The sequence below is a fragment of the Mya arenaria genome, chromosome 10 (assembly GCF_026914265.1).
Source record: "Mya arenaria isolate MELC-2E11 chromosome 10, ASM2691426v1".
Taxonomy (NCBI): domain Eukaryota; kingdom Metazoa; phylum Mollusca; class Bivalvia; order Myida; family Myidae; genus Mya; species Mya arenaria.
In genome coordinates this window covers 65,870,397-65,890,740 of record NC_069131.1, presented here as the reverse complement: position 1 = coordinate 65,890,740, position 20,344 = coordinate 65,870,397, and the positions used below count along the sequence as shown (strand labels likewise).

The 20,344-nt window shown below is 38.0% G+C and overlaps 1 protein-coding gene across 41 annotated transcripts in view; it reads left to right on the top strand.

The window, feature by feature from the left end:
• LOC128205697 (zinc finger protein 500-like) overlaps nt 1–20,344 on the top strand; it is an 84,281-nt gene that overhangs the window by 3,052 nt on the left and 60,885 nt on the right. For 38 of the 41 annotated variants that reach the window (XM_052907563.1, XM_052907580.1, XM_052907560.1 and 35 more), the window contains exons 2-4: nt 3,360–3,491; nt 6,863–7,019; nt 11,410–12,009. In XM_052907563.1, the coding sequence (XP_052763523.1) occupies nt 3,402–3,491; nt 6,863–7,019; nt 11,410–12,009 (847 nt within the window). In that variant the 5' untranslated portion in view covers nt 3,360–3,401. Of the gene's footprint in view, nt 1–3,359; nt 3,492–6,862; nt 7,020–11,409; nt 12,010–14,865; nt 16,329–17,910; nt 18,117–19,151; nt 19,945–20,344 lie in introns of those variants that run through there. The other 3 variants (XM_052907565.1, XM_052907567.1, XM_052907557.1) reach the window with 3 other exon arrangements.

Genomic DNA, 20,344 nt, shown 5'->3' with positions numbered 1-20,344 from the left:
TAAAAGGTTGTCCGTGTGATTACTCGACAATGCCTGCACCTATGGCCCTCAAACTAGACTTGGAGGTTGGGCCTGACCAGTAGATGGCCCCTATTGATTTTACGGGTCATTGGGCCAAAGGTCAAGGTAACCGTGACTTTGAACGATTAAAGGTTGCCCGAGTGATAACTCAACAATGCCTGCGCCCATGGCCCTCAAACTTGACTTGGAGGTTGGGCCTGACCAGTAGATGACCCCTATTGATTTAAGGGGTCAAAGGTCAAGGTCACAGTGATCTTGAAAGCAAACTAGACAATTCCTGGACGTATGGTCATCAAACTTGACATGAAGGTTGGGCCTGACCAGTAGATGACCCCTCTTGAATTTGGGGGTCATCAGGCCAAGGTCAAGGTCACAGTAACCTTTAACGCAAAAAAAAGTTAACAAATCTTTTCCCAGTGATATCTCAACAATGCCTAAATCTATGATCATTAAACTTGACATGTAAGTTGGGCCTGACCAGGAGATGACCCTTATTGATTTCAGGAGTCATTGGGTCAAAGGTCAGGTTCACAGTGACCTTGAATGCGAAAATGTTTCAAGTGATAATTGGACAATGCCTGCACCCATGGCCCTCAAACTTGACTTGGAGTTGTGTCTGACCTGTAGATGACCCCTTATGATTTAAGGGGTCAAAGGTCAAGGTTACAGTGACCTTGAATGAAAAATGCTTGTCTGTGTGATAACTTGTCAATGCCTGCACCCATGGCCCTCAAACTTAATATTTAGATTTTTGGTGACCAGCTGATGACTACTATGGATTTTGAGGTCAAAGGTCATGGTCATAACACACTCAATCCTCAAACTTTGAATGGTCATAATCTTAAAACTGCCTCAACGGCATACAATGTCAGCGACAAATCAGCTGTCATTTCGGTCCATGCATATTTCATTCAATTGTCCATATAATCCCGACAACATGGCGCTCAGGGGGGGCATAATGTTTGACAAACATCTCTTGTTATCTTTGAATTGAAACATGTTCAGTTATTATATATGTAATTAAATAAGAAATTAAATAAAGTCAACGACCCTATCTCCTTTATATATTGGAGGGGTCATGGATTTTAAAGTACAGATAATATTGCATTTGTGTTCAGCGTTACGTGGCACATCTGCATAAGATTAATTGTACCAGGACAACATATGAATTTGCCGTCACTTAAAACTCAACTGAGGGTATAACTTGAAAATTAAAGTCAAGACTGCCATGGACGGAACCTTCTCTAATTAACTGCCAAGATTGATAATTGAGAAAAGGTGGTACTGTTATCATGACTGCTTATGTTGTTGTTGTTTACGTTCTGGCCAAAATCTTAGCTTATTCACAGACATAGTCTGCCGGTACCACATAGTCTGCCGGTACCACATAGTCTGCCGGTACCACATAGTCTGCCGGTACCACATAGTCTGCCGGTACCGCTTGGACCGCTTTGGTCAGGGTCTTTATTATAAAGGTTTAGAAAAATAAACAACTCATTAAGCCAATTTCTTAATTATGTCTCCCCCTCTCTGGGGGAGACATATTGTTTTTGCCCTGTCCGTCAGTCCGGTAGTCCGTCAGTCCGTCCGTACGTCACACTTCGTTTCCGATCGATAACTGGAAAACCGCATGACCTAGGATCACCAAACTTGGTAGGGAGGTTGGTCATGAGGTGTAGAAGATCCCTATTGTTTTTGGGGTCACTAGGTCAAAGGTCAAGGTCGCGGCGACCCCCAATGTAAAAAACATTTCCGCTCAATATCTTGACAATGGTTTGACCTAGGTTCACCAAACTTGGTAGGGAGGTTGGTCATGAGGTGTAGAAGATCCCTATTGTTTTTGGGGTCACTAGGTCAAAGGTCAAGGTCGCGGCGACCCCCAATGTAAAAAACATTTCCGCTCAATATCTTGACAATGGTTTGACCTAGGTTCACCAAACTTGGTAGGGAGGTTGGTCATGAGGTGTAGAAGATCCCTATTGTTTTTGGGGTCACTAGGTCAAAGGTCAAGGTCGCGGCGACCCCCAATGTAAACAAACATTTCCGCTCAATATCTTGAGAATGGTTTGACCTAGGTTCACCAAACTTGGTAGGGAGGTTGGTCATGAGGTGTAGAAGATCCCTATTGTTTTTGGGGTCACTAGGTCAAAGGTCAAGGTCGCGGCGACCCCCAATGTAAAAAACATTTCCGCTCAATATCTTGAGAATGGTTTGACCTAGGTTCACCAAACTTGGTAGGGAGGTTGGTCGTGAGGTGTAGAGGATCCCTATTGTTTTTGGGGTCACTAGGTCAAAGGTCAAGGTCGCGGCGACCCCCAATGTAAAAAACATTTCCGCTCAATATCTTGAGAATGGTTTGACCTAGGTTCACCAAACTTGGTAGGGAGGTTGGTCGTGAGGTGTAGAGGATCCCTATTGTTTTTGGGGTCACTAGGTCAAAGGTCAAGGTCGCGGCGACCCCCAATGTAAAAAACATTTCCGCTCAATATCTTGAGAATGGTTTGACCTAGGTTCACCAAACTTGGTAGGGAGGTTGGTCGTGAGGTGTAGAGGATCCCTATTGTTTTTGGGGTCACTAGGTCAAAGGTCAAGGTCGCGGCGACCCCCAATATAAAAAACATTTCTGCGCAAAATCTTGAGAACGGTTTGACCTAGGTTCACCAAACTTGGTAGGGAGGTTGGTCATGAGGTGTAGAAGATCCCTATTGTTTTTGGGGTCACTAGGTCAAAGGTCAAGGTCGCGGCGACCCCCAATGTAAAAAACATTTCCGCTCAATATCTTGAGAATGGTTTGACCTAGGTTCACCAAACTTGGTAGGGAGGTTGATCATGAGGTTTAGAAAACTCCTATATTTTGGGGGGTCACAAGGTCAAAGGTCAACGTCGCTGTGACCTCTAATGTAAAAAAATATTTCCGTGCAATATCAGGAGAATGCTTTGATCTAGGTTCACCAAACTTTGAAGTGAGGTTGGTCATGATGTCTAGTTGATTTTGCAATCAGTTGGTCAAAGGTCAAGGTCACTGACCTTGAGGTGAAGAACCGGTTTCTGCTCAATAACTCAAGAACGTTTACACCCAGGAACTTCATACTTGGTATGCCAGTTAGTCATGACTAGTTGATGGCCCCTATTGATTTTGGGATCCATCATTGATTATTTCTCACCTACGACCACACAATGGGGGAGACATGCGCTTTTTCAAAAAAGCAATCTCTAGTTTTAATAGCACTTATTAATGAAACAGAAACGACAACCACAATTTAATACACATATAGATATAAAAGAACAATTATCAATTGTTTGATTAAATAACTTGATTTTGTGTTTATTATTTTCAGCAATATTGAAGTAGCTGAACAATACAATAAACTATTGGGACAATGGTTACCCCAGATATGGATGTGATTAAGGAGGTGCCTGGCTACAAGGTCATCCTGAAAGCCGTTCTAAGAGCACAGATACAACAGCTGGTGAGCACTGACTTTTCTGTAGTGTAGAGCACTGATTTTAATACCATGTAGAGGATAGACAGTGCTGTAGAGTTTCGACTTCGTGGTCTGTAGAGCACTGATTGCCATCAGTTCTGTAGAGTTCTAGAGTTCCCACTTGTAAAATATTACATAAATCACACACACAAAAAAATAATCACCCATACATTTTTCACCCGGTACAAGGTTGTGTGCGTCCAAAAATCATGGGGGCGATTATTAATTTCGTTTGAATCCCACACCGCGTTCTAAATATAGGCAAGACAAATACTATCTAGTCCCATCGACTGGCTAAACTGCAGATTCTGCTCGGTGACGTCATTGCAATGTAGACGGGTTATAACTTTTTACGCCTGTCGAAATGAATGGTAAGCAGCGAAACATGGTAACAGATCTACACACGGGAATTCTGTCTGCACCCAAAATGTTGATGCAATCCAAGCTGACAGCGTTTGACTTTAGAGAAAACAAATCCAAATCATCAAGTAATCGGAACAGTGAACCTGTGCAAACTTCCGGCGCTGAAACGAGTGCAAAAAATAAGAAAAAGGATCCAAAAAGATTTCAGAATAAGTGGTTTGCTGAATTTTCGTGGCTCAAATTTGGCTCGGAAAAAAGTCTGACATGCTTAAAACAGAATACGAAAAGTATGTAACCTGTTGACAATAGACTTTGATGACAGGGATTGAAATAGTTGTTATGTTGTAACTTTATTACAAAACTAACAATTTGTTATAATGTAACTTTTCAATAATAAAAATAAATTATATTTATTTCATACCCCCCATAATTGCATTTTACCCCCAATTTTTGTACCCAGGGTGTAAGTTTAACCTTGAAAAAAATAGTAAGTGGGAACTCTTGAGTTCAGACATTGTGGTCTGTTGGTACAACTACCTTGTAGAGTACAGACAGTTCTGTAGAGTTCAGACTTCACTGATGTAGAGTACAGACAGTTCTGTAGAGTTCAGACTTCACTGATGTAGAGTACAGACAGTTCTGTAGAGTTCAGACTTCACTGATGTAGAGTACAGACAGTTCTGTAGAGTTCAGACTTCACTGATGTAGAGTACAGACAGTTCTGTAGAGTTCAGACTTCACTGATGTAGAGTACAGACAGTTCTGTGGAGTTCGGACTTCACTGATTACAACTGTCATGCTGAGTACAGGCTAACCAGTATCCTGGTATAGAATACTGACTGCCCTAAATTTATTGACAAACATTAAGATTACTTGCTATTCTGTTGAGCAATGATTAACACAACAGAATAGGTCCACCACACTATCTATATTTCCCAGGGATCTCGAAGGAACACCACCAGTTGAAATCAAGTGTCCCTTTCTGCAGACAGAAGTCTCTTCAGAAATTTTTCTTTGTTCTATGTGTTACCGGTAGTTGTGGCTCTCATATGCTGAAATGCAAAGTATTTCACATGATGGAACATGTAGAAGGGCTTTTGATTCTTCAGTTTATTTTTTAAAAGTCTAAATATATATAAAGGTGCTTCAAGCATTAAAAACTAAAAAATGCTTCCAATCCTTTATATTTGAATGAAACATGTTTGATCTTTTTGCTACTGAGCTTGTTTCTGTAGTTTTTCGCATAAATATGAGTATGAATCATTTGTATGAAACACATTGGTATGCAACAGGGTTGTATTCTTTGCATATTTTGGTAATTTCATCATTATTTGGCGGGCTTGAGAGGAAAAAAATCCTAGTTTATGTAGATCTGTTTTCATCCAAAATAATTAATTACAAACATTGAATAGAATGCAGATCAATTTCGTCTACGATTTTTTTTTAAACTGAAAGTTAACTAGCAAAACCAAAATGGTGAGCACTTTTATTACCTCCTGCAGTAAATAATATGCAAATGAAATCATTTTACCGATTTCTTAATTTAGTAATGCTTGAACTTACCATGTATTTTGTGTTTCTATCTTAACTTTCTGCCAAAAAAAACAGGTTTAGAGGTTTAAGAGTCCCCCCATGAAATTTGGTGTCACCATTAATTTAAATCACTGACCACCCAGTAGAGTGTTACCATGTAAAACAATGACTTTGTTGTGAACTGCTGACTATCTTTTAGAATACTGAATACCCTGTAGTGTACATGTACATACATTGTACTTCACTCTAGAGCATGATATCCATGCAGCAATGAATACCCTTAAACTGAGTACCCTTTAGAGCATTGACTACTCTGAAAGTTATTGATAATCATATTATGCATTAACTACACTGTAGAGATCTGACTATCATGTAAAGGAGTGATTACAATGTAAAACCCTGACTACCCTGTAGAGGACTGACTACCCTGTAAAGCCCTGTCTACCCTGTAGTGGACTGATACCCTGTAGAGGACTGACTACCATGTAGAGGACTGAATGCCCTGTAAAGCAATGACTACCCTGTAGTGGACTGATTACCCTCTAGATTCCTCACTACCTTGTAGAAGACTGACTACCATTTAGAAGACTGACCACCCTGTAGATGATTGACTACCTTGTAGAAGACTGACTACTCTGTATAGGACTGACTACCCAGTAGAGGACTTAGTAGAGGACTGACTTTATGTAAAGGACTGACTACCCTGTAGAGGACTGATTACCCTATAGAGGACTGACATCCCTGTAGAGTACTGATAACCCTGTAGAGATCATACTGTCATGTAGGGTTAGGTTTTTTTTCCAGAATTGACGAAGGGCATGGTGTATTTTTTTGTAAGATGCAAGATTTAAACATGAAACTCTTTAATATGTCATCTTAGTAGACTTCAACGAGCCTAACCTGACATCTGGAAGAAATGCATAGGACTTCTTAAGTGGGTGTGGACATTTTTCTGAAATTCTTATTTGAAGCCTTAGATTAGGTACCATGCCAAATTTCAGGCAATGTAAAGGACCTCACAGGGCAACGCCTTGTTAAAATGCCTGGGGGAAACTCAATGAGTACTGTCTGATTTCCCTGTACTGTCTCTAAAACAATTAACAGACAAGCATTGACATCAGCTTTAGGTGCTCTTGTTAATTTTTGCAATTGATGTATGTCTCTGTTTGGAAACACTTTAAGTACAAAGACCAAGTGGTGATATGGATCTGGGCTGGTATTCATAAAAGATTTTTAGTCATTTCCTAACTTAAGTTTGTATCCTGATGTCTCCATAGTCATATCTTTAATCAAAATTAGTACTGTCTATTATGTAAAAAACAGTTACAAATATATTTTAATATGACAATAAAAATTATAGGAAGTGAACTTAAGTTGGTAAAAGTTGTTTATGAATACTAGCCCTATGAAAGAGCATGTAGTGTAAAACAGTTGAATGGACCTGTGATTCTTTATTTCAGATTGAACAGCTGGCCGTTACAACTGATGAAGAGTCGATCATCTTAACAGCGAGCGTCGCTGACGGCACCCTGAGTCATCTTGGTTCTGACTCAGCAAAAGGCTTTCTCGAGGAAAATGAGGAAGTTAAATCGCAGTTCCTCGGCTTTTGTTTAAAAAGTAAGTTTCTAGCTGTAGGGTACTTGTTATATGTTTTACGGGAAGGCTTTTGTTCAAGCTGAACATCCATCACAGGTAATGCCATGCACCAACAGCTCACATGGTAAAAACAGTCTTAAAATAGATAATTTTAATCAGTGCCAGAAATTCAAAACCCCACTACATTCTCAACAGACAATTCAGCTTTTTTTCAGATTGACAATTATCAGCTGTTAGTGTTAGAACCCCTGAAATTAGTACAGCAAAGTTAATTTTCGCTAAGGCCAAAAAAAAAAATACATTTGGTTCGGGATACCCGACCCTACCTACGGAATAGGCACCGACCCTACCGTTTTTATAGTCAGTTTGAAAAAAAAAATGAAAAACTAAATTTTTTTTTATTTTTTTTGCTTTTTTTTGTGCTTTTCAATTTGAAGTTTAAAACCTTCAATGCTTATAGAAGATAACTTTAACACCATTCTCCAATGATGAAAATGACATTCTTATATAAAGCCTAATAAAAAAATAAAAAGCCTACCTACTCTACCTATTTTTGAAAAGGATGTAACCCTAACCAAACAATTTTTTTTAGGCCTAAAACAATTGTTTATAAATTATGCCTATTCGCTTTTTGCACCTACATTTCCTAGCTCACGATCATTTTGATTCAAGGGTCATTTTAATAATGAATTTTATGGTAAGGCCATTCAAGATTTATTCTGTTTGGTGTCAGGTCTCACTTCTTTGAAAAAAACATTCCCTTTTTTAGCTCGACTATTTGAAGAATAAGGAGAGCTATATCCTAGTCACCCGAGCGTCGGCGTCGTAACCACTTACAGGGCCCTCGCTCTATTTCGGGGGAAGGGGCCCACAGCCTTTTTGAGGGGGAATTTTCGCATCGTTTTCCCAAAATAGGGGAATTTGTATTAATAGTTAACTACAAAGGTTTCAAACAAACATTATACATTTAAAACAATCTTTAATCACTGAGTAACATTGCAAACAACTTCACATCAATTTAATCACTTGAACAGTCAACTTAGAATTTAACCATTCTATGACACGGACACTGGTTCGGACGCAATCTCGGAAGATTTCCTTTCTGAATCCTGCTTGCTAGCATCCTCACGGTCGATCTGCGATCCGGATGATGCGAGAGCGTGCTGCCTCAAAAGAACGTCAATCTTCTTACATGAAAACGCCATTTGTTTCGTTAACTTTTTTCGATATGATTTCGAATTGTGCGACATTTTTCACAAACGGAAGTAAACAACGGAATGAATTAGTGCACATGCGCATTGGCAAGGGAACTAACACCGTTAGATACAACGCTACTTATTATTCGAGTTACTTCCCCTAGCGCACAATGGCGCGTAGTTTAAAAAAATTGACGATCTTTTTGCATTTTTTAAACCAATTTTTTAGGGGGAATTTTCAGCTCTGAAGGGGGAAAAAAAGATACTTTTTCGAGGGGGGACGGCAGCCAAATTTCGGCGGTAATTTTGGACGATCGAGGGCCCTGACTTATGTTAAAGTTTGCGTACCACCTCAAATATTTTCAAAGTCCATTGACATATGCCTTTGAAACTTTGCACACTTGTTCACCATCATGCCCCCAACCTGTACACAGGAGGAGGTAACTTTATCAAGCCTTTTGACAAAATTATGCCCCTTTTTCTACTTGATTTTTTGTTAAAGTTTGCCTACCACCTCAAATATTTTCAAAGTCCATTGACATATGGCTTTTAAACTTTGCACACTTGTTCACCATCATGCCCCCAACCTGTACACAGGAGGAGGTAACTGTATCAAGCATTTTGACAGAATTATGCCCCTTTTTGCGTACTGTACACCTCATATAATTTCTAAGTCCATTGATGTATTGCATTGAGACTTTACTTTATACAATGGTATTCAACCACCCAACCTAATTAATAACCAAGTTAGAAAACTGTATGTTGCAAATAATGGCCCTTTATTATTAGACTTAAAAATTCTGGTTAAAATTTTGCATGTAACCACATTTATGTTAATATCTCAGCACATCATGTATTGCATTGAAATCTAATTTAACAGTGATCCATGCATATTTCGCCAAAACATTTCAATCCTTACACTGAAAAGCGGCGGAATAGTCGAGCGCGCTGTCTCTGTGACAGCTCTTGTTTAGTTAGACAACGAGCGCTAAGCAGATTTTACCATGAAAAGTTAATGGTTTTATCACTTCACATCCTAAACATACCATTTTGAACATTTTTAATTTTTTTATATTAGTAAACTCTAATGTTACTGACTCATTATGCCCCCCTTCGAAGAAGAGGGGTATATTGCTTTGCACAGGCATGTCGGTCGGTCGGTCCGTCGGTAGACCAAAGCTTGTCCGAGTGATAACTCAACTATTCCTGGACGTATGGTCATCAAACTTGACATGAAGGTTGGGCCTGACTAGTAGATGACCCCTATTGATTTTAGGGCTCATCGGGTCAAAGGTCTAGGTCACAGTGACCTTGAATGGTAAAAGGTTGTCCAAGTGATAACTCGACAATGCCTGCACCCTTGGCCCTCATTCTTGACTTGGAGGTTGGGCCTGACCAGTAGCTGACCCCTATTGTTTTTGGGGCTCATCGGGTCAAAGATCAAGGTCATAGTGACATTGAATGGTAAAAGGTTGTCCGAGTGATAACTCAACAATGCCTGCACCCATGGCCCTCATAATTGACTTGCGAGGTTGGGCCTGACCAGTAGATGAACCCTATTGTTTTGGGGGGTCATCGGGCCAAAGGTCAAGGTCACAGTGACCTTGAATGGTAAAAGGTTGTCCATGCGATAACTCGACAATGCCTACACCTATGGCCCTCAAACTTGACTTGGAGGTTGGGCCTGACCAGTAGATGACCCCTATTGATTTTGGGGGTCATCGGGCCAAAGGTCAAGGTCACAGTGACCTTGAATGGTAAAAGGTTGTCCGTGTCATTACTCGACAATGCCTGCACCTATGGCCCGCAAACTTGACTTGGAGGTTGGGCCTGACCAGTAGATGACCCCTATTGTTTTTGGGGGTCATCAGGCCAAAGGTCAAGGTCACAGTGACCTTGAATGGTAAAAGGTTGTCCGTGTCATAACTCGACAATGCCTGCACCTATGGCCCTCAAACTTGACTTGGAGGTTGGGCCTGACCAGTAGATGACCCCTATTGTTTTTGGGGGTCATCGGGCCAACGGTCAAGGTCACAGTGACCTTGAATGGTAAAAGGTTATCTGAGTGATAACTCGACAATGCCTGCACCCACGGCCATCAAACTTGAATTGGAGCTTGGACCTGACCAGTAGATGGCCCCTATTGATTTTAGGGGTCATTGGGCCAAAGGTCAAGGTTACAGTGACTTTGAATGATAAAAGGTTTTCCGAGTGATAACTCAACAATGCCTGCGCCCATGGCCCTCAAACTTGACTTGGAGGTTGGGCCTGACCAGTAGATGACCCCTATTGATTTTAGGGGTCAGAGGTCAAGGTCACAGTAACCTTGAAAGCAAACTCGACAATTCCTGGACCTATGGTCATCAAACTTGACATGAAGGTTGGGCCTGACCAGTAGATGACCCCTCTTGACTTTGGAGGTCATCAGGCCAAGGTCAAGGTCACAGTAACCTTTAACGCAAAAAAGTTAACAAATCTTCTCCCAGTGATATCTCAACAATGCCTGAATCTATGATCATCAAACTTGACATGTAAGTTGGGCCTGACCAGGAGATGACCCTTATTGATTTTAGGAGTCAGTGGGTCAAAGGTCAGGTTCACAGTGACCTTGAATGCGAAAATGTTTCAAGTGATAATTGGACAATGCCTGCACCCATGGCCCTCAAACTTGACTTGGAGTTGTGTCTTACCTGTAGATGACCCCTTATGATTTAAGGGGTCATTGGATCAAAGGTCAAGGTTACAGTGACCTTGAACGAAAAATGCTTGTCTGTGTGATAACTTGTCAATGCCTGCACCCATGGCCCTCAAACTTAACATTTAGATTTTTGGTGACCAGCTGATGACTACTATGGATTTTGAGGTCATAGAGTCAAAGGTCATGGTCATAACACACTCTATCCTCAAACTTTGAATGGTCATAATCTTAAAACTGCCTCAACGGCATACAATGTTAGCGACAAATCAGCTGTCATTTCGGTCCATGCATATTTCATTCAATTGTCCATATAATCCTGACAACATGGCGCTCAGGGGGGGCATAATGTTTGACAAACATCTCTTGTTTTATCATTATTAGCTTGTTAAATCTGAAAACGTTGGCTTGATTTTGACCCCTTTACATTTCAAAACTTACCTGAGGATGCTAAACATAGAATCAGTTTGGCTGCGCCAAATTTATATATCTTTATATAAAACTAAATCATACTTTCTAGGTCACCATAAACGAAAACAAGAAGAAGAGCAGAAAAAGCGTGACGAGGAGATCAGAAAAGCCGAAGCTGAGGCCCTACAACAGCAACAGGCCTACCAACAATCGATCCGGTACATGTCGCCCCAAACTGGCGTGCCCAGAATGCGGCAGCAGTTCCGAACACCGGGAGGTGGGGTCAGACATCAGCCCTACCCCCTCACGCGCCCAATCAGGGCATCTTCATCGCCTATTCATTCACCATTGCAGTCCCCCATTAAATCCGCGGTCAAGCTTGAGCCTCAGGATGAATCATCGAACCTTAGTGGCAGTGACACTGGAATTAGTGGTGCTAGGAATCCTAATGATGACACAACTTCAGAATCTGGTCAGGATGGGCAGGGTGGCTCAGGTGATAATGCACAGGGAGCTGGTGACATGAGTATTAAACTTGAAGACATTGATGAATCAGAGTTAGATGAACTTGAAATTACGGGTGTTGAACCTGGTCAGCCCATGCCCCCGGCGCAAGATTGGAGTTCTAACATGCCCATGGGAATGGGCTTCGATCCGTCAGGCGGGGCGTCCGGTTCTCAGGCAGATATGGCGGCTCAGCAGGGATACAGTAAGTCAAATTATCTTTGTATTCTAGTAAACCATCCACGGTCATTTGAACAATTAAGAAAATTTTAACTATGCCAGAATATTGTGTAGCTTTATGATAATTTTCATTCTTAAATGGCATTAGTGTTGAAATTTTCCTGATTTGCTTCAATGACAGGGATGGTCTGTAGGCAACAAACCGGAATATAGCTTTAGCAGTGAGGTTATGATCCTAGTCATTTAAACAGACAGCACAAAAAGGTGCCATCTTTTACCGTCTAAAAAACTTACTCTGGCTACTTCTTGTTCATGGTATTTTGTGGTTAAGATGGTGAAGTTTTACCAGTCCTAATCAAATTTTACCAGTTCTACTCTAGTGTTACAAGTCCTACTCCAGTTTTTCCAGTCTTGCTTAAATTTCAATAGTCCCTAATTTTACCAGTACTACTCAAATTTAACTTGTCCCGTACGTGAATTTTACCAGAAATGGCTCGAGACTCAGACTGGTATCTTGAACTCTGTCATTACTAATCAACAAACTTGCTTGTTTGTTTTTATATTAAAACAAACTATGAGTTCTCTATAGACATCCTATTCAATTTTCTTGACATTGCAAGTTGTAAAAATATCTAATTGTATCAGACTTTATAAATTAGTGAATCATACTTTCTGAAGGAAGAAGTTGAGGGCAAGAGGCCCTGACCTATTCATGTGATTTCAACATTTTTTCTGAGTGCAAGACGCAGGTATTTTAAATTTAAAGACCACTGTTTCGAAAAGAAAAAAAATCTATTTTTAAGTAGTAAACAAGATGAAGAGTCACTTTAATTTCTTGTTTGTTGCCTAAATTATGCTGTCTGGGTTTGCACAAAAGAATGTACGTACAGACTTGTTGATGTTCGAAGATATTCTATTTTTTGTGTAAATAACATAAATATACATGATTTAGAAATTTGCTTGTGAAAGTAAAAATATAGTGTTCAAACAGATCCTGTAGTTGTTCCTTACTGCAAACCAGATTATTCTTAGGCAGAAGGAATATGTTTGTTTCAGGTTTTGTGACATTATGTTATTCAATAGTTTTAAAAGAAAATAGAGGTAGTACTCTTAGGGTCATGATGTTGCAAAAAACTTGAAACTTGGTCCTGAAAACAAGATTTTTAACTGAAACTTTAAATAGATGGATGTTGGAAATGTAATGCAAGCCCTTTAACTCTTGCTTCAGTAACTGTCCGTTTGTGCCCTTGTATGGCTGAAAAAGTAACAGTTTGCTCTGCATTGCTCTTGTTAGATTTTGCATATTGACGCTAGTTAGGGTTCAGTCATTGAAATTAGACTTTCGGATGAACAAGCCCGAATTCTTATACTATTGCATGGAATCATGTTTTTGAACAAGCCCTGCTATATAAAATTCAGAATTTGAGCAAGCCCGGAAGACATTTTACCAGTGCAGGGCTTGCGGGCTTGTGCTAATTTCGACCACTGAGGGTTAATGATTTCATATACACAAAACTCAATATTTTCTGAAAAACCTGAAACGAACATGTTTTTATGCCTTCTGTATACTTAATTAATTAGTATGATTGTTTTTAAATCATAACTATGTCAGTATACTTTATTGTGTGTAATTAAGTGTATAATGATGCGACTAGTTTCGAGTTATTGATTATAATGTGGTAAATATTTTATCACTACACTAACAAAATCAAATGCAAAATTTAAAAGGTAAATGAAGTTAGAGGGTTGTCCAAAGTTTAACCTCACATTTCCTGCATCAATGTTTGATATTTATTATTATTATGTTACAATGACATAGAACATGTTAAGTTAGCATTGACCAATAGATACACTGGATATGCTATTGGTTGTATGTACTTCAGTTTTATGGTATTGTCATAGTCTTGGTGTTGTTGTCATTGTGCAAAAAAACAATTAATATATTCAAATGGAAATGTTCTGAGAGTTATGCCCCTTTTTTACTGAAGAATAACAGTGGAGCGTTAGCGTTCGACCTGCAGCGCTCTTGTCCTTACTAAGATTAGGATGTGAGAGATGTATAAAAAATTCCCTTATAAGAATATAATAGGGTGCAGTTATTAGTAAGATGACCAAATGATTATTAATCTTATATGTTAAAAATGGATGTGTTGGCAGTTTTCAATTCTGTTAAAAACTGAAGTATACAGACCAATCGTAGGTTTTTTTTAGTAACCATTTCAGGAAACATGCGATAGTGCAGGAAATGCCAATTTTTTTCGAGGCGTATGAAATATAATTGATAAAGATAGCCGTTACTCATTGTGTGTGCTATGATGTATATGCATTTGCATAGTTCTGAAATATGTTTGCGATCACCAAGATATTTTCTGTATTATTTTTTAGACGTATATTTTGTTTTATACATATGAAGTTTGTGAACAATGGTAAGTACTTTTATTTATTATAGTTATCATGATAGTAAAGACTTGAGATCATATTTGATTTACAGTTTCTATATAAAAAATGTCCCTATCTAAATAAACACATGTTAATATGACATCTAGCCAACATTTTAGAAAGTTCAGATGAAACTGTAAAGTTATGTGAGAAAAAACTGCATCAACAGCAACTTCTTACGTTTTCAACCACAATGAAAGCGTGACTTTGAAAAAATTTCTTTGTTGTTTGCTTTCAAACTTGCCTTGAAATTTTCTCTGCACATGAACATTAATCATTTCTCTATGTACATATATATTTTTTTACTGTTTTGACTGTGGAAACAGCTTAAAAAAGAGAGGAATAACATGAAATTATTCTCTTTCAGGACTGTCGAAGTGTTTTGCCACAGTCACTTACAAAACTGGGGCTACGTTCGCTAACCACGTTTCTTTGATTTCAGGTTCAGATGCCTCCAACATGTACGTATGCAGAACGTGTGGCAAAAGATACAAGTATCGCTCGCAAATGGAGATCCACGTCCGCGTTCACACAGGAGAGAAGCCGTTCAAGTGTAAATACTGCAAGAAGCATTTCTCTCAAAGCAGTCACTTGAATTCACACCTCGCAACGCATTTAGGCTCGATGTTGTTCAAGAAGTGATTAGTACACTATGTTACAGACATTAAAATACTGTTATTTTATGTACAGGCCCTGAACAGAAACATTTTCCCCAGGGTGGTTAACTGAAATTTTTCCTTGCCATCAACTTATACAGCAGAAATGGAAAACAAACTGAATTATATGCGTGTGAAAGGCTTCATAGTGCGGTGGATTTCGCATCTCGCCATACAGTTATAGACTTAATTCTGTGCAATGCTTGACTTGAAACAGTCAATAAGGATATAATACCACAGAAGAAATGAATAATACTGTGAAATCATTAATGTTCGTGGGGCATTAATGTTCGTGGTTTTCGTGGGTTGGGTGATCCACGAATTCAAGATCCCACGAAATATAAACCCTTTATTCACTTTTTCAATTGCCTTGTTACGTACATAGTATATTCTTTACAAAGGTCGCAGTATACAGTGTTAAAACCTGTCTCACTGTATAACTTACGATCATTATTCTGTTAATATATTATAACTGCTTTTAACAAATAACGAACCAAATCAATTAAATGTGTTTTATGCAGCAAATGACAGTTATAAGCAGTGTTTAAACGTGTGCTGTTAATGAAAATCTGCAAGTTTACAAGATGTGCGTGATGAGTGTCCATACTCAATTTTTTTATTTAATGAAATAATTAATCGATTACTAGTACATTGAAGGTTACTAAGCACCGAACGTGACAATATACGCACCTTTTCGGCGTTTTCACAGTTTGCAAAATTCTTTATTGGCATTCAATGGCTTCCCCTATCTGTATTTATGATCAGGGTACATCTTCTTTTATTACATTTATTCCCAATTAAGTCGATAAGTGACATGGGTATATGCACTAATTGGCATGTCGTACCACATTAGCGAGTGTCATAAACCGAGTGACGTAGAAGACAGAAATCACGGGCCAGCGCGTGGATATTATGCAAACGATCTAGGACGATCGCATCTTCGATTTTTTTTCAAAAATGAAAATCGACGAATTCAAGTACCCACGAAATTGTCTTTTTTCGGCAAACCACGAAATTTCATGCCCACGAACATTAATGATTTCACAGTAACTGAAAATATTAGCATGGGAAAGTCAAGAAAATGTTATAGTGTGCTCTATTTCCTATCTTGCAATAGGTAGAGGCTTCTTGTTTAAGCCTTGAGGTTTAATACCGAACACAAATATCTCGTATTGAGCAGTTGTAACTGATAACTATGGATACTCTATTATTGTTTTGTTTTTCTTCTAATTAAATTTGTATCATTCTTGCCTCACAAGTTGCTTGATTATATGTTTGATAAATGGGGATTGAATAATCGGACAGCTATATTCAGTTATTAATTAGGAATAATTGGAAAAGGCCTTCCAGTCATTGAAATTAGACTTATGGATGAACAAGCCTGAATTCTTATACTGTTGCTTGGCATCAAATTTTAAACAAGCCCTTCTATATGAAATTCAGAATTTGAGAAGCCTGGAAGACATTTTACCAGTACAGGGCTAGCGGGCTTGTGTTAATTTCGACCACTGCCCTTCCAATTTTATATTCAAATCAAAATGAGAGAACTTCTACAATATATTTAAGAGATTCATTGTGTAATAAAATCACATTCGGATGCATTCATCGACGCTGGTGTTTGCATAGATGAGCAGGGCTCTTGTCAAATTTAACCTAGTGTTTAGGTTATAAAAATAGTTTCTTGTAACCTACCAATTAGTATAAGAGGGTTATATAAAGGTGTCAGAAGGTGTACTTGAAACAAAATAATGGCTGATAATAATAAATATGTTTACAGCAGTTGCAAGACAGAGAGATTGTTTTTAGTCGTGTTAAGCATTTGTTGACTGTTGACGACAATCAGACCAAAAAAACACACAACAAAGTGGGAAGGATTGTGTTCTATGGATTTATTTCATCTTTTAAGCGTGTTTTGTCTGTAATTGCATTTCAGTGGTTATTGTAATTAATTTGCTTTCTGGAAGCATTTATATACATACCGTACATTCTTTTTCTCATTATGACAGAAGAATCTGGAATGGAAATAAACGTAATGTTTTAATATAAAATGGTAAATATTTGTATTATTTTGAATATTAATCGTAAATAAACATTAAATTTTAAATATAAAAAAAAATCTGCACTATGTTTTTTGGGGAGCTTTTGTTCTCTGTATGACATTGGCTTTGCCATTTGCTATGGCATTATATTCTGTTCAATGGGAAGTGAGCTACTGGCTGAAAAGTTAAACTCTTTTCCCAATTGTTGAAATGTAACAGTTATGTTTGATTTTGTTTTTTAATACATTGGACCTCAAACTTTATCCTATCACTCTTTATCTTAAAGCATTCTTGTTCATTTCCAGACAAAATTGGAGTCCTAAAATATAGTCAAAATGAGACATTTTCCAAATTTGAAAGACCAGGCCCCATTTCTAACATATCACCCCCCCCCCCCCCCCAAAAAAAAAACAAACAAACAACAACAACAAAAAACAACAAAAAAAAAACAAAACAGAGGCATAGATGTAGGCAATAAATGATTGCTGACATCCTGGCACATTGACAGATATGTATCTTTAATTGAATTATATCCACGCTTATTACCCACTTTATCTTACAAAAGAAAACATTGATTGCAATTGAAGTTTACCCCTTTATCTCCTGCTTTCTCTGTAAGTTGCATATGTTTTTTTTATAACTTAGTATGTATGTAATGTATTTCGGTGAGAGGCATGCAGTGTAGGTTTTGATCCTCTCAATAGAGTTATTGAAAGCAAACAGAATGCTTTTTCTGTATTCCCCATTTCAACTTGGTTAATATTTTCAACATTGTGCATACCGTTTTTTCAGCGGGAGGCAAGCAGTGTATGGTATGTGGGAAGCTATTCGGCACGCCGTTTATGCTGAAGACTCACATGCGCATCCACACGGGCGAGAAGCCATTCAAGTGTACATTCTGCGGAAAGGGCTTTACCCAGAAAGTGCACATGCAGTCTCATTCGTTTAGAACACACAGAGAAGAATTCGGCATCTATTTTCCGAAGTGATGACTGTTTGTAAGAGAGAAAAAATACCTTCAAACTCCTTATAATTTAGCTTTAATAAAGGCATAATGGAAAAACATGTGTTTATTTTCCAAGTATTTTTTATTTTACATTATTACATTGAACATGTTCATTTAGCTATATTGGTGGTAGCAATAATGAGAAAGTCCACTGGCATGAAAACATTTCTTGTAGATGTATCTTAGTGTTTTGAGAACACATTTCCATGGAATAGTTTTTCCCTTGTTTTCTGTGTACGCTTGGCTCGATTTTTTTCTGATATAATGTGTGTAGCCAAATTAAATGTAGCAGAGCAATTTAAGTTTTGCATACCAAATCTTGGAACTTTTTAGTGAGATCTTAGTACTTAAGTTTGTTGTCAGAGTCCTTGGGAACATTTGTTGCAACACCCATAACTATAACTAGTTGTTGAAGTCTGCCACTCATCAATGACTCCAGGAAACCCATCTATCCCCCAAGCTAAGGCTCCTGAAATTTGAGTGGGGCTAGTTAGTTTAGCTAAATTCACTATAGACGAAGAGCAAAAACTGAAAAAGTGTGGAAAATGAGTTTTAGGGCTGGTTAAAGCAGAAAGTCTTTCATGATGAAAGTCTTTCATGATGACTGATTTTTGAATGAATAAAACAATAACATACAAAACACTTCCATACTGAACTGTATGCTCTTGTTATTGTGTTTATTTGTATCAAGAGAGTATTCCTGAAAAAACCCAAAAAAACTTTGGAATTCTGGAAATCAACTATTAACGTCTGTATAACATTTTTAATTAACCCTTTGCATGCTGGGTAAATTGTCGTCTGCTAAAAAATGTCGTCTGTTTTATTCTAAATTTCTTTCAATTTACTTAAAACTTTGGGGATATATTGACTGAGTGGCAAACAGCTTGGAACCTGACCAGGCGCCGAGTTACTCGGCGTCTGGTCTGGTTTCAAGCTGTTTGCAAAGCCTTTAAAATCGCCATCAGCAGCTTAAGGGTTAAGAGGAAGTCCATGCAAACATCTATAATGACGATTGTTATATTTTCAGAATGTCAATTGTGTGGGAAGGTTTTTCCCTCGTATTCAAAGCTGGAGCGTCACACACGAGTCCACACGGGCGAGAAACCGTTCCCGTGCTCAGTGTGTGGACGAGCCTTTAACGAGAAAAGTAAAGTGAAGAAACACATGATCAACCGACATCCGGAAATGTTCACAAGTGTGTTTGAGACACTGACAAAAATATAGACTTAATGTTCAGAATTCATTTCTGAATAATTTTGCTCGAAATTTTACCCATTACCAAAACAATTCAAATTTGACTTTTTGGATGAAATAAAATTGAAATGATATTTTTGCAAAAAATTGCGCCCCCAAGAAGGGTTAGTGTTGAAGTTTTGTTGGGTTAGAAACAAACCCTCTCACAGTGTTTAAATTTCAATGTGTATTTCTTACAACATGCTATTGTTAAGTTTTCTTATTTCAAAAATTAAATCAAAACAAAGCTTTTTTTCCCCCAATTAAAAAGGCCCTGACCACCTTCCAAAGTGTGTGGGGAAAGCATTGGTGTGATAATGTGACTGTTGCTGTACTTTGCTTGTGTGAAATAGGTCCTATTTATTAATTTGTATTTTGTTTATTGCTTACAATGGGTGCAATAGTTAGTGAGGTGGACCAGGTTGCTAGTAGTTGACAGTTTGTTCATTGAGGCGCAGATTTGGAGGTTGTGAAAATACTTTTTATTGTACACTGTATTATAATCAGATTTTTTCTTCACATTTTTAACCCCTTTTTTATTCTGATTAACTAATTGTTATTTATATTAGTATTATGTAAAGAGAAAAGGTATATATATTATTTCCATAAGTCTTATTTACTAAATAAACTTAAGCCTGCTATGTTGTCAGTAAATTTTATGAACTTGATGAATTTATAAAGTTTATGAATGATATGTAACTTAATTTCACGCTCATATTTTTTTAGTAATGAAATTGACTGGCTTATATTTATAATAAACTTATATTTCATGGCATATGGTTTTAAATAAATATCAGAATTTGTCTTGTAGAACCTTTTTCTTAAAATGTTCCACTGTATAATTATATATTTTATTGAAATCATTTGTGTTGAATGCTATTAAACTTGTATATATATTTTTAAAAACATGTACAAAAAATATTGAAATAATTTCATTGTAAAATTTGCAAATGTCAAGGATGCCCCTGAGTGCTGGTGACATTTTTA